General features: G+C 38.0%; 1 protein-coding gene, 1 long non-coding RNA gene and 1 other non-coding gene across 5 annotated transcripts; 2 read left to right on the top strand and 1 right to left on the bottom strand.

The window, feature by feature from the left end:
- Positions 1-354: 354 nt before the first annotated feature.
- LOC148320958 (phosphatidylinositol-3-phosphatase SAC1-A-like) lies at positions 355-11,960 on the bottom strand. The gene is made up of 20 exons (XM_088319564.1): positions 11,799-11,960; positions 9,444-9,541; positions 8,389-8,463; positions 8,175-8,302; positions 6,135-6,284; positions 5,877-5,936; positions 5,748-5,781; positions 5,537-5,638; positions 5,325-5,410; positions 5,137-5,223; positions 4,989-5,057; positions 4,299-4,378; positions 3,962-4,060; positions 3,726-3,864; positions 3,586-3,655; positions 3,432-3,504; positions 3,209-3,302; positions 2,925-3,017; positions 2,788-2,845; positions 355-2,396 (listed from the first exon to the last, which is right to left on the bottom strand). Exons 1-20 carry the CDS (start codon positions 11,825-11,827, stop codon positions 2,260-2,262), a joined length of 1,761 nt encoding a protein of 586 aa, XP_088175690.1. The 5' UTR covers positions 11,828-11,960; the 3' UTR covers positions 355-2,259.
- A 389-nt stretch (positions 11,961-12,349) lies between these two features.
- LOC148320956 (uncharacterized) lies at positions 12,350-14,430 on the top strand. Of its 3 annotated transcripts, XR_015846968.1 has the most exons (6): positions 12,350-12,482; positions 12,660-12,741; positions 12,885-12,951; positions 13,135-13,580; positions 13,761-13,798; positions 14,337-14,430. It is a non-coding gene; the product is annotated as an uncharacterized LOC148320956 (long non-coding RNA). The 3 variants fall into 3 exon arrangements; XR_015846967.1 differs by having other exon boundaries at positions 13,135-13,798; XR_015846966.1 differs by having other exon boundaries at positions 13,135-14,430.
- Positions 13,627-13,695, top strand: LOC148320957 (small nucleolar RNA SNORD52). The gene has a single exon (XR_015839512.1). It is a non-coding gene; the product is annotated as a small nucleolar RNA SNORD52 (small nucleolar RNA).
- Positions 14,431-14,497: the final 67 nt, after the last annotated feature.

Raw genomic sequence — 14,497 nt, 5'->3', positions numbered from 1 at the left:
TGTGGCTCGTCCTGTACAAAACATCTGCCACCTATGCATTTCACACAGCCTGCCCTGACCTTTTATTGTACATTGAATTAAAGCACAGTCAGTAAATATCTTGATTGCATTAAACTGAATACATGTAACTTGTAATCAAACGTATAAAATTGTACCCGGTCTCCATGCGATGATGACACTCCGGCGACAGTCACCACAACAACTCCAGTTGAATCTCATCTAATCTCACGGCTGTGTTATCAAGGATCTTTTTAACCATCTTGGTGTTAGTAGGCCTGAGATGGTATACGGTATAAATGAATTTTGTTTGCATTTAAGTAGCCTTTAAAACAGAAGACAGTGCCACAAAAGAAGTCAGTTCAAAGTAGTTTATTGTTAAATATAATGTAGAAAGAAATTGATGATGGCTTAGCAGAATTTTAAACGCAGTGATGACTGCTTAAAAAACTCACAAATGGATCTGCCTGAATTTAAAATATTACATACTAGAATCGCACATTGAGATTCATCTGAGATACCACGAAATTTCCCATGAATGACCAAGTTGACATTTTTTAAGTCGCTAGCTCCACTGAACCGATGAGACATTGAATTACAGGAGAACAAAATACGGTATGATTATACAACCTTCAAGCTATATTTATGCTGTATATGAAAATATTTATCACTTATTATAATTATAATACAAAGCAAATATATATTTATATGATATCTCAATATAATTACAAAACAAAACAACCATTTGGACTGTAAATACAAACCCACACAAAGACATTCTTGACCTGGGAATCAGTCATATGCAAAATGTGTCAACAAAAAAAATGAAGTACCAAAACTTTCTATCGGGTTTAAACGACATGACGTTGTCTGTGCATAATTATAACGGAAAAATATGTCCCTCTATTCTTTAGTGTTAATAACATACTATATCCATACACACATATCAAGTGAGGTAAATGAGTAGATTGTTCCAAACATGACACTATGTTGATTACAAATCATTTCTGTGCAAGCATATGGGGAAAAATCTTTTTAAATTACAACTAATAATAAACTGATGCCAGTATTTAAAAGGCTGCACAGTATCCCCGTAAGACGCCTCGAGAAATTAAAATCATGATTCAGGTTTTGTGAGAAATGTTGCAGTATAACAAGTCAACTAAAACTTGTGCACTGCATGACAAAAATGTTCGGTATGAATCATGGCTGAATTAATTATTGATAATATACAAAGTAAAAAATGCAGTGGCAACCAAATGTTAGATTTAGTTGTGTGTTCCAAAGGCATTATTTATATATATATTTTTACCCATCTTATTTTACTTTGACACCAAGGAATAAACATTACACAGTATAACCAAATAAACTAAACAATCTCGTTTTTTTCTGGAACAGATGTATCTTGCTAAGGTAACATCAACTACCAATGAAGTTTTTTTATTTGGTATTTATTGATTTGACAAGACAGATGCCTCAAAGGACCTGTATGTAGTAAGACATTAAATTAACTACATTTTGTTCCAAGACTGACCTCATTTTTAGGTTTTAGTAGCACAGTGAGTGAAACATGTATATTTGCAGTTCCGCACTCGTAAATTCACCTACTTTAATTTGTTTATTTGATTTTTTTGCAGCAGATTCTGTTATTCGCTCGTATGTGTCCAAGTCCCAGATGCCACTAGATGACATTGAATCAACACTGCGTTTGGTTTAGCATCATCTGGCGGCATCTTTGTGCCAACGGAAGAATTTGACATGAGAAGAGGAGCTTGAATTATACAAAAGTAGTCATTTGCCGCCATCATGCAGCATCTCTTTGCAATTATAAACCCTTTTAGGTAGTAGTGGCAATTGTTAATTTTCTGTATTTGAGGCAAGACTTGCTCCCTATCCTCTGTGAATTGTGAGGGCTCATTGCATACAGAAAATTACGATGAAGATTATAGAACCCCCCCCGCCCCAAAAAAAGGCGAAGGCGACTGAAGACTAGAAGAATGGAAGTTGACAGGCGGCATCCATACAACCAAAAGTGTTTTGCAGTGAAGAAAATCTTAGAGCACGGCCAAACTATAACCCTTTTCCCACATGCATTTTGGAACAGCTTGGCCATCATCAAAACTTTCGTCTCTGTAACGCACTAAAAACATCTTCAGAGAAGTATCGACACATCAGAGAGTATCATATTCATATACATATACATCTTAGTCTGGTGCGAGAGCTGATTATCGTGTTACCCATATATGCGCAGACATGACTCGCTCAGTCCATCTTCTCTTTGTGAACAAGTTTAGGAGCATCCACAAAGTCTTGCCCGTTAAAGAGGATGATGGTGGCTGTAATGGCACTGCAAGCGCCCCAAAACATCACATAAGCAAAAGTCTCCGTCCATGCGTCACCTGAAAGACAAATTGTGAATAATAACATTGTGTGTATGATTTAGTATGGACATGTTACAATTTTATGGGCATTTTTCAGGTTTAATGTATCAAAGTTACCGTGGCAATAATGCAGTTTTTATTTGATTTTAAATTCAGTTCGTTTTAACTCTTTTTTTTTTTTAAGCACAGGTTTGTGCAAGACAGTATGGACTGCATCATTTTTTAAAAATGAGAATAATTCCAGTGCGTTTTCTCATCGTCAATCAGGAAATGCAACAATCCGTAAGTAACACACGGGCGTGTTTGGTCACAAGTGCTCATGCTAATGGAATGTCATACCAAAGCCTTGTCCTTACAAAACCCGTCCTTCCAAAATGATCGGAGTTATGAACACAAGTAAAGAACTTACCAGCCATGAGAAGACATATTATGCACATCGAGAATGCCACCAACATGACGACAGGTAGCTGTAAAAAAGAGGATTCAGTGATTACATTGAAGTTAATTTGCTCCTGCTACAAACTGACAAAATATTGACCAACTGACCGTGAGGTACTTCCAGTCGTTCCGCACCCTGAGAGGACCGGGGCCGTCTAAGTCATCAATGGCAAAATTTCCCAGAAACAGGTCAATTGAATCCTGAAATCAAATAAACAGTATTTTCATTAAGCTAAATAGAGAGGAAATTACGATTAATTTGTTAATGGGTAAAGTTAATTTGTAATTCAGTTGAAAAGTTATCTAGACAATACACCTATAATCTACTTTGAGTATGAAAAAACGTTTAGATTTTTTTGTCAATTCGTGGTGACATAGCGTCTGTAACATACTTGTCGGAAGCCATCCGCGAAGTTGTTTTTGTAATAGCGGATCATGGAGTTCCAACCATCTATCAACAATCCCCAGTGTGTTCTCTTCCCTGTCCTGAGTGGGGGGAGGGGGGGGGGAGAAAAACGGCTATCAAAAAAAAAGCTAGAAGAATAGTTTAAGAATTAGCAATAAAAAAAACACCATGTTAGTCACTTGATATGTGAAACATGAGTGTTGCTGTACCTCGTGAAGTCTGTTTTTAAAGCGCCAGTTCCTGCGTACTGAACAGCACATGCATTGGCATTGTCAGCCCATGCTGATTAGAAAGCACACAGATGTGAGGGTACGCTCAAGTCACACGACACATGCTAACGTGCAAACATTAGAAGCATGTTACCATTTTTGTAGATCTGCTCAAAGTCGGCCTGCTCTTCAAGACGCTGTCCGACGTTTAGAACACCCATTCTCTGACGACAAAATCAAAGACATATTGTTAACCTAATTCATTGGCCTTTTTTTCAGCGGATGTTTGTTTACCTGGAGCTGAGATTGCAAAGAACGTCTTGCCAAAAGGCTCTGGATGACATTGGTTCGATCCAAGCAGTCCATACAGTTACTGCGGAAGACACCTCTCTGCTGGGATAGTACCCTTGCGTCCGGGTTCATCATTAAGTAACTGCACAGAAATAAATAAATAAAAAACATGGGCCCTTTCTTGTTGGGACAGCAATTCCATAATGCCTTACATCCTTTCATATAGCTCCTGAGTGTACCTGTATTCATCTTGTGTTTCCGCTACAGCATCCACCAAGATCTGGAGACGATCCCATCTCATGTGGCTACACTCTTTGTGGAAATCAAAGGCTATGTAACTGAGGATGGAGAGTAAAACATTCTGAATGGTATATATTTTCTATTCAGGTGGTAAACTATAAACCTCACATAATTACTCAAATCCTAACAGGAGACTAATACCCACTTAACCATACTAGTTAGAATAGTGTGGGAAGCCATATAAATAGCGCATGTACAGTATTCGAGCCTTGTTTCTCATTGTTTTGAAAACGTCCAAAAAATTAAAATAATAAAAGTGAAAAGAGTACAACTTACTTGAGCATATCATTGTTCACGCCGGCCACCATCTTGGCAAATGCCTGTTCAAGTGGCTTTTCAGAGCCTTTTTGATTTACCTGAAATATAATATAATACAATATAATATAATATAATATAATTAAGGCCATCGTGCTAACCAGTCATCCACCGTGCCACCCTTATAATATAATATAATATAATATAATATAATATAATATAATATTAAAAAAATAAAATATGTGTTTTGAAATAAAACATTACAATCAATCCCAACTGGAAAATAATTTTTACTTATTTTCATCATGTTTGAATCGCAAATATGAAAATCGCTTATTCATTTTTTTGGTGGGGAGGGCGCTCAAAACAGCCATGTGACTTCTGCCGATGTTTTTTTTTTGTTTTTTTTACTCACTCATCCAGTAAAAGGGACAAACACAATCAGTTTCATGAAGCTAGAGAAGAAAGGATGGAAATTATTACTTTTATTATTAACGACACACTCGATATATTTGGTAATACTTTAATGTGCTTATTGGTCTTGCAAATGTCATAAAAATTTAGACATACCATGTTTTTGCTCTATGAATGCAACTCTGCTAACTTTATCTAACTCCTGGTATGCACCGTATTCCTTGTTTTGAATGAATGCTGCGAAATATGCATCAAAATAATGCCATTGGCACAATTAAATTTGAGAATTTGACTTACCAGGTTAAGAATGGTTTGTTTCCCATAGATTAGGAGCTGAGAGTCAAAATGCCTCTGGAAACCATCCAACTGAAACATATTTCCAAGTAGTGAGTATCAACTTCCCTGCATCGAAAGAAAAATATAATGACTGAAGACCTGTCCTTACATGACTGGTTGTTTTGCTGATAATAGGTTTAGGTTTATATTTAAGGTTGGGCCTTTGACTCCAGTAAAAAGGCATAGAACCTCTTGTCTGTGGGACAAAAACCATCATGGTGAAATTATTTCAGTAAATTTGAAAAATGCCTCACAATGACTGACGTAAATAAGGCCAGCCACAGTTATCATACTTGCCTGCACAAAGGAAGCTCTGGCTCCCTCGTATAAAACTATCTGCTCAGTTTCAACAAAGTTTGCAGCATGGCCTTCTGAGTCAATGCCTGGATGGAAGAGTGGAGAAATTTAATTTGTCTCCAAAGTGCACCTTACATACTTCTCAGCGTCAAACTAAACAAAACAACTTTTAAACTAAGATTAGCATTAATGCAGCTAATCAGTGTTGTTACCTCTGACGTAGTATCTGACACCAGCCCGGAAGCAGCTTCTCCGGGATATAAGGATCCACTCAAAGATCTTCCCGTTGATACGACACGGTTTCATGACAATGACTGCCCCAACAGATCAAGGAAACAAGCCTGTTAAGTGTTCCTTTAAAGCATAAAAAGTCAACATTTCTTCTCTCTCCAGCTTCTGTTAAAGATAGTGTAAAAAGGATACAGCCGTGTACAACGGGGAGAGCAAACCTGTGGAGCTATGGGAAGTTAAATTGGAAGTTAAAACTGAGTGTAAAAAAAAAGTACAGTGCTACTAAGGGAAAGTGAGTTTGGCCTCTGATGGTCATCTTACCTCTGGCTCTGCTGCCAGCTCACGGAGGAGATTTGCATTCCACACAAACCTCTGATCTGCCTGAAAAACATCAGCCACACACTCAATCTTTATCTTATTCAAGATTCACCAATCACCAATATAAGATTGAACTATTTTTTTATTGGCCATCCTATTTCATGATGTTTTAAAAGATCAATTGAATAAAGACATGACTTCTGCGTCATACAGAATAAATTCACTTTGATCAGAGGCAGGTTTATTTGTTGGATCACTCACCCGCTCTAGCAGGCTCATCTCCTGGAAGTCGGGGCTGGTGTTGGCCAGTCGCTGAAGGGTGTGCGTCAGGTCATAATCAGTGCAGAAGTAGAATCCGTCTGTAGTCAGCACGTTATTTAGCATGGACAGGAAGGTTTTATTTTCCTGAGACTTGAAAAGGACAGAAAAATAACACATTTTACAGGGGTTGGCAAAATATATCCCCTCATTGACGTGTGACAGAGGCACACTGAAGCATATCTTATTATTGATTTCTCCAAACTTCTCAACAAAGGTTGCACAATAAAAAAAAAAAAAAAAAAAATTCTACCAATATTTATAACTACCTGCTTCTCCAAACCGATATCTTTTTTCTAAGCTTTATTTTCTTATTGCCGCACCAATTGGGCTATCTTGTCTTTTTCATTCTACTTTAGCAGGCGTGCGCATACTACGGCCCAGGGGCCACATGCGGCCCCGTTAGACGTTTTAATCCGGCCCACCGAATTTGAAAAAAATTAAATGAATAAACCTTGTTCATGTTTTATTTTCTAAATACTGTGGTGTGTCCAAGACATATATTTTGTTGTAATGCTTTTGTTCATTTTAATTTAAAATTAAATGCATCTTTTTCTTCTCCAACGAGGTGAGGTTACCAAAACACTCCATCCATCTGCTCCTGGTCCGGCCTCTCTGTCAAATTTTAGAACCCATTGTGGTCTGCCATTCAAAAAGTTTGCCCACCGCTGTACTTTAGGGTGAGAAGAAGGCTAGAATGGCAAACAATCGTTTGAAACTCAGAAAAAGAAATAGCAAACATTGTGGGTTGATTTTTTTGGGGGGAAAATCTTGCTTTTGCATTTAATTGTCCTCTGAGGGTTCTTGTGTTCAAAAATAATGTTTTTGTTAAAATGCACTGTTCCAAATTTTCATTTACTTGGCAGTGTTAAGACATTTTATAGGTTATATAGAACTGAAAATAGTTGTTTGTTGAATTTGCAGAATATGAGGCTGCACTCGAGATTTCAAAAGCAACTTCAATAAACATCTTTAAAGGTCAAGTTACATTTTAGCATGGGAGCTCTTGGTAAAAGCTTTGCAGTCTTGCATCCATTGAACTTTTGAGTTTTTACAGATTATCATTTGTGTTTACTGCTGTCTGCTTAGCATTTTTCATGAGTCGGGGCTCGAAACATCACTGCACCTGGTCGTCATTATTATTTCAAAGCCATTCTTGAATACGCACACGAGCAGTAAAGAATGGCAGTGAAAAGTAGCTCACACCCCTGACCACATCCCCAAAGCCGTTTGATTTCAACAAGTGAGCAAAAAGAGGACGTTAAGTGTACTGCAAATCACATCCTTGGGTTATTTCATCTGAAGCATGGGACAGACTTTCAGTTAAGACATGGGAGAAATGTTTTAAGTTTGGAAATGTTACCGTTTTTCTAAATAAGTCCAAGCGATTAAACTAACACCTTCGTGTTTGGTCAAAGTTTGACATGTTTCAACACAACAATATTTAAAATCAAATTGACGGATAAGTGCGTATTTTTTTTCTTCTTCTCCAAAGCGAGTAATCAAATATGTGCCTGTTTTTGTACACACAAAGCTGCAGTGAGTGGTCTTAAGTGCAATAGCTGTGGTTTAAGCAACAGCAGTGGACGTTGTATTAGAATGAGATGCATGCTTTCTGGGCTTTGCGCGTCTCCGTTGGGATAATAGGATAAGACTGCTAAGCCAATTTGCACAGCAGTGAAACCTGATGTGAACTGCCAACATTTCTCTGGTCACAGACAATATGCTCTCTGGCATTGTTACCACTTGATGTGTGCACTATTTTATATTGTTTTAACTGCATATGAATTGTGTTTGATTGCGCAAACATAACTCTATACATCTTTTGAGAACAACACTACCTCCATTCCCGCAGTTCAATGATGACCTGTCAGGGTTTGTTCAGCAATAGTTTTTAAACCACGACTACCTGACAATATCACCGTTCTTGGTTATAACTGCCGCCTTCCTGTGTGTTTCTCGTCTACGCATGAGTTCTTATACCTGGAGCTCTGACAGATGCAAAATTGTCTTCTTGTAAGAGATGATATCAAAATCCACGGCTTTCCACACTGCATGGCCCAGGAGGCTGCCCACATTTCTCTTCCTCGTGATGACGATGAGGTACATCCCTATACAAAGCCGATTGGAGCGATATCCATCATACTGAACGACATACTGAATATGCTCCAATTAAATCCATCTCAGTAGTTCCTACCGGCCACCAGGCGAATGGTCCCCACGATGCCGCAAATGGGCCTGGTCACCGCTGAGGCAGGAATGTCCTTTTTACCTGTGAAAACATCACACATTCGATGCTTTTAAAAAGTGGCGGGCCGCACATTTCGCACGCAGTGAAGTCCTACTTTAATGAATCCCCCTCATAATAGCATCATTTATGACACCACGGCTGGACAAATAATATACAGAAACACAATTACACAGTACTGAGTGAGTGTTGGACGACCTAGCTTCTCTCGAAAGGTCCGTCTTGAAAATGGCCTCGCAAGTGTATCTGCAATTAAATCCACAATTTTCCCTCCTTCGGCCATAGTGGTTTAAAAAAGCAAGAATATATTTCATATTTTCAAATAGTCGCCCGTTACGACTTTCAGGTGTGTTAGAGTGAGTATCCAATCACAAAACTGTTCATCACCTTCAGCGTAAGGCCAGTAACCAACTCGTAATCTGATTGGCTATCACAATGGTCTCTCAACTCTGAAACTCCATTTACTTTGACAGCACAGATGCCTGCATAATCGTATCTGAAAGCCCCCGGAAGATTAGTGTGTGCTACTGGTATTGTGAAACCTGCCTGGCAACACGAGCTAGCGGAATTCTGATTGGATAAAAACTCTCACCTGAAAATGCAACACTAGGATATTATATGATAGAAATGTAAAGAATATGATCATTTTCCTTGATTATGTTAGGCCATCAGAGAAGGCTTTGTAGGCCTTGACCGACCACCACTGGTTGGAAGCCACTCTATGATTATGGATAAATGTCACCAGTCAAGTGGCCACTCAGCATAAGAATAGCACTGATAGACCCAATTATACCGTAGCCACTCTTTTTATAATAAGAAAGGACTCTTGACAGCTTTTGTTTAAAAAAAATTACACGGGATGAATCGTGTGGATATTAGTAAAGGCAACTGAATCACAGTAGATCATATTAGTTGCGGTCGTAATCTTCAAAGGAATCTAAAGAAAATGTGCACCGTGCACGGTCCAAAATAGCTCTAGATAGCTTTTGGAAGAGTCTTCTTACTTTTGAGGGTCATCTCATATGACACCCTGTCGATAGCCAGGACAGCATCAGCCCCTTCATCACAGGCTTCGATGAAAAACTTTTCAGCGGTGGTGTGTCTGAAGAAAAATTAGGAAACACATCTTTTTCCAGGTACATATAAGAGAGACAGTAGCTGATAGATGCCAATAAACGTTGTCAATTTTCCATGTTGTATATCCTCAATAGGGTCGCGGATAAAAGGTGGGAAGGCCGGTGCTTGGAATTAAATCTCATGTCTGCTAGCTACAGGTCACTTCCTTTCAATTTAAGTGTTCATAAAATAGCACAATCCTAAAAATACAGATGAATAAACGCTCTGTCCCCCATTTTTATAGCTGGAGGCCTTGAATAAAAACAACAAAACTACAGTTTAATTATTCATGAAACAAACAGTTTATACAATTAGTTTGTATACTTGTTGTGCGCAAGTAACTAATACTGTAATGCCCCGAAAAGATGAAGAAAGCTGTACAAATGAGACCCCAAAAAAAATAATAGAAAAATATATCTAAAGTCTGTTGAGGTTCCACACGGTGCTGTGATCAAGTATTTTCCCCCTAACCGTAAGCCATGAAAATTTTATTTACCAAGGAGAAAACCAATAAAAACCTAATTGACTATGTGAAAAAGTGATGGCTCCCTCAACATAATATTGAGTTCTGCCACCTTTGGCAGCAATAACTGAAATCAAACATTTGCAATAATTGGTGATGAGTCTTTCACGCCGATTTTTACGACAGATGTAACGGGCTGCAAAAAGTTACATTTTTGACTCAACACTCCATAGAATATTTCTTCAAAAGTCTTGAGGATCATCAGGATGATTCGCAAATGTGAGACGAAGATTTGTGTCCTTTTGTGACAGCAGTGGTGTTAGCCTGGCAAACCTCCCATGGATGCCATTTTTGTTAATTTCTTGTGGTGGAGTTGTGAACACTGACATTAACTGAGGCCAGCGACGCCTGCAGTTCTTTGGATGGTTTTCTAGGTTGTTTTGTGACCTCCCGGATGAGTCGTTGTCCCACTCTTGAGGTAAACTCCGTTGGTCAACCACTCCTGGGAAGATTTGCCACTCTTCCCAGTTTTCTCTATTTGTGGATAATGGCTCTGACAGGGGTCACTGGAGTCTTGAAGATGGCTTTGCAATCTTTTCTAGACTAATTGATTTCAATCCCTTTTTTTCCCTGGAATTTCTTCGGATCGTGGCATGATGCGTTTTTGTAGCCGACTTCACTTTGTCAAACAGATTTTATTTAAATGATTTCTTTATACAACAAAGGTGGTGGTTGGGTGTTGCCTGTGAAATTGAACTCAGCTTTCCCAAAACTTTTGTGAGTCACAGTTGCTTGGTGATATAACAAAAAGGGTGGTGGGCGAAATTACTTTTTCACAAAGGGCCAGATAGGTTTGGACCGTTTTCCCCCTTGGTAAATAAAATCGTCATCAAACTGCATTTTAGATATCCTTGTTCTGTTTGGTGAGATATTAAATAGGTTTGATGGTTTTAAGTAAGAAACAAAAAAGTAGTGCTCATAAAAACAGGTCAAGATCACTGCAGAGGAAAAGTGTGACCTGTTCCGCCGCAGTGGCAAATGGAACTGACGATATGTATGTAATGAAACTGCTCTAGTGAGTGAGCTGCACAAACACCCTATTGTTGCCCTTTCATAATCCAAACTAGACTAATGGGACCAAACTAACACTGCATGTTCACGGGCGCTCAAAAATCAGTATTGGGGTTTAGTCTATCCACAGTATTATTCCCATATATGTTTCAAGAAATGCTCATTTTTGACCTTTACAAATAATTTGCGACAAGGGGGGTTTGGTAATGCATCAAAGGAAAAATATGATATTTCCTATTTTTCAATTACTCATGAATAAATCATGGACTAATTTAGTTAAAAATAACAATACAGACTGTGGCAAGTTAAGATTTCCAACGGGATCAATATAGTAAAGGAATGTTACCAAACAAAGGGGATGCCATACATGGAATAAACATTTCTGGCTTATATTTCGCCTCCATGTGACACGAGATGTTTTCCAAGACCATGATTGTTGCACAAATAAAACGCGGTGCAATTAAATAAATTGTAGAAATAATCTGACAGCAAATATTCATTTATTTAAAAGATATAGAGAAATGAAATTATAGTGGTTTTAACTTTAGTACTTCCTGTTTAAACAAGAGTCACTCAATGAACTTTAGCTGTCCTGGCATTTCGTTCCAAAGAGATCATTTCGGCCCAGGTTGCGGCTTGCTTCCGAGCTGCAGTTTGACCGATGTCGAGATAGTGCATTTCAAAATTAAACTGAGTTAAATGTACTTACAAATTATATCGCTCGTAGGCAGTCGCCATCTTCGCTCCGTCGATCCAAGCAAAGCGACCCAGGAATGACAGCGTCTGATGTTGTGTTGCCAGCTAAAAATATTAAACGCGCAACAAACTTACGTGTCTAAATGGCTGTTTATACGTGAAATCTGGCAACCACAAAAGGCGTGACTCTTAGGCGACATCACCGCCCGAAATGAGCAAACAGTGTGCCTGAATGAAGCGCTAATCTTTTTTGGGATTCGCACGTTGGTAGCTGTGAGGAGCGTTGCAGTATTTTCATCGAAATTAAATTACGAATAAAATTATTTTAAGAATCAATATTTTCCTGTTTTTTTTTTTATTATTTTCATTAAAAAAAGAGCCAACCAAATCAGTAATATCTAATTTACCTTATATTGATAATTACGCAAATAAAGTTTCCCAAGTCATGCATTTTTTTCTCCCTACGCTTTAAATGTGCCAACTTTTAAAAAAAATATTTTTTAAACATGACTTCCTGTCAGGCACTACTGTCACTACCCATCTCAAAATGTGAAGGACCCCGCATTATAAAGCCTCAAAAGCCATCCGTTCAGCCTCTTTTCTTCCGGATGCAGAATCGTTTACATCTACCACGAAGAACCAGTTTTGCTGCATTTGTCACGAAAGTAGTGTGGTCTCCAAAGAGCTACGATGAACGGTAATAAAGTATATATTAGCAAATCTTGCATTAGAAAAGAAATATCAAAGTTAGTTTTACCGCATGTTGCGCTAACTGTAATAAGAAGCACGTGGTCTAGCGCGTTAGGGTAATGTAGCGTAGATTTTTTTTTTTTTTTTTTTTTTTTTTTTTTAAATGTCTTTTATTCGTTTTCAGCTAGTACTCACGAAGATTTGCTGATGGCTATCGACTTGTCTAATGAAGACCAAGAAACCCAGATCGGGGATGGGTGAGAAAAGTGAGTGAAAATATTGCATACTGCGTGTGTCGATAATCGCCTTCATTTGTTGCGTGCATGTTTGATTTTTGTCTATTTGACATTACATTTATTCTTTTTCTCAGCTATAAAGTTAAAAAATGCAAATTCTGCCTTTCTTTCAGGCTTACTCTGCTGGATGTAATGCCCTACAATAACGTTGGCTTTCCAGTACTCATACAATGAGTAATGGTGGGTTTTGGCTGATAGTCCTTGAGTAACATTCATTAAATTTCCGTAATGATGATTCACTAGACTAGAGTCTCTGATTATACAATGAAGCTCTTTCACAGTGCACTGAAAATGCATGTATTTTACACTGCAGAATTTGCATAGCTGTAACACATTTTTTAACTCTTCCTTTTTCTTGTTCAGGTGTTGAAAGGCCTGCAGTTGATGTTGCCAAAACCAGCATTATGGGTATGCCGGGCAGCAGGGCCACAAAAGATTTGCCCATTTAATATTGAGTAAATGCACTCATTAGCCTACAAAAATGAACATTTAATTAGGTCTGATCAATAATATCAATGGATGGCAGTATAAGCACAATATGAAAAGAAATGTAAATAAAATCTCAAGAGGCACTCACTAAAAAAAACATTGATTCTTTGAAAGAGTGCACAAATTTAAAATCTGCAACGTGCTGTAGGAAAAGCGAGCTTGCTAGTGAGCGCTGTAAATGTCAAGGAACTCTCACAATTGAGTAATATGAGATGACCTATTTAAAACGGGCGCATGCTTTTGTGCTTCTGCCCAATGTACCCACACTGCTTTGCATTTGATTGCAGAGATTGGCGAAGTCCAGATTGGCTGCCTCTATGGTGAGTATTGGTAACCTTTTCCACAAGTTTTGAATTACCCTGTTGCTGCAGTGATGATTTACGAGACTAGAGTCTCTGAGTTTCCAAATGAAGATCTTTCACAGTGCACTGAGCATGCATGCATTCTACTCTGAACAGATATTTAAGTGAAACATGTTTTTAAGTCTTTTTGTTCTTCAGGTGTCCAAATGACTGCTATATGGCAGGTTCCTCTCAAGGTATGTTGCTGGGAAATGTTTCTACTCTAAATGATTGAGTGATGATTCAGACGTATGAGAGGCTACTAATTTCCAAAATGGTGTCATGACATTTTCTGTGGAATTTTATCACATGATTGTGATGATGACATTTCGTCTTGCCGCTCCTGACTCAAAGTGGACGGGATACTTTCATCTTTTCAGTCATAAGTACAATTGGGTTACAAATTATATTTTGTGCATCCATCCAGTGTTAAGATTTATTTTTGTGCAGGCTTTGAATAATGGACAAACCCTAAATGTGTATAAGTGGTCTGTTTTGTCGATGATGATTCATGATTCGGTTCTACTGATTTAAAGCTGAAGTTTACTCGCAGCGCACTGAGACACTCAGACCATTTTAAAGTTTTTCTTTAATCTTAAGTATTTAATGTTGAACAATACTGGAGCTGTATTAAACTCAGATGATTGTGAGGCACTCATCCAGTTAATTTGAAAATGTTTTGTTCATTCAGTAATTCCAAATTAAGATGCTGAAATGTTTAACTGTGTTTTACAGGTGCTGAAGCAAATTTTGGGAGGTTTTGTTGACGCTGCCGACTTGTCTGTTGTTGAATGCATTTTGTGATCAAATAAATTTGAATCTGACTTGATTTGGTGTGCTCTTTGAACTTTGATTAAATCATTTTTTGTCTTAAAAACAAAATTAGTCTGCACCAT

Source organism: Idiotropiscis lumnitzeri, chromosome 16, assembly GCF_059441095.1.
Source record: "Idiotropiscis lumnitzeri isolate Australia: NSW breed Sydney's pygmy pipehorse chromosome 16, RoL_Ilum_1.0, whole genome shotgun sequence".
In the NCBI taxonomy this organism is placed as follows: Eukaryota; Metazoa; Chordata; class Actinopteri; order Syngnathiformes; family Syngnathidae; genus Idiotropiscis; species Idiotropiscis lumnitzeri.
Note: the sequence above shows the minus strand (reverse complement) of the source record. Positions and strands in the feature narration are given on the sequence as shown.

What these genes read in the sequence shown, in the direction of transcription:
- LOC148320958 (XM_088319564.1), bottom strand. Translation starts at nt 11,827, where the DNA reads ATGGCGACTGCCTACGAGCGATATAATTT. An exon ending in AGCTGGCAGCAGAGCCAGAG is followed by an intron (nt 5,782 to 5,876) that starts GTAAGATGACCA and finishes AACTTCCCATAG; the next exon opens with CTCCACAGGTTTGCTCTCCC. An exon ending in TCGCGGATGGCTTCCGACAA is followed by an intron (nt 3,018 to 3,208) that starts GTATGTTACAGA and finishes ATTTGATTTCAG; the next exon opens with GATTCAATTGACCTGTTTCT.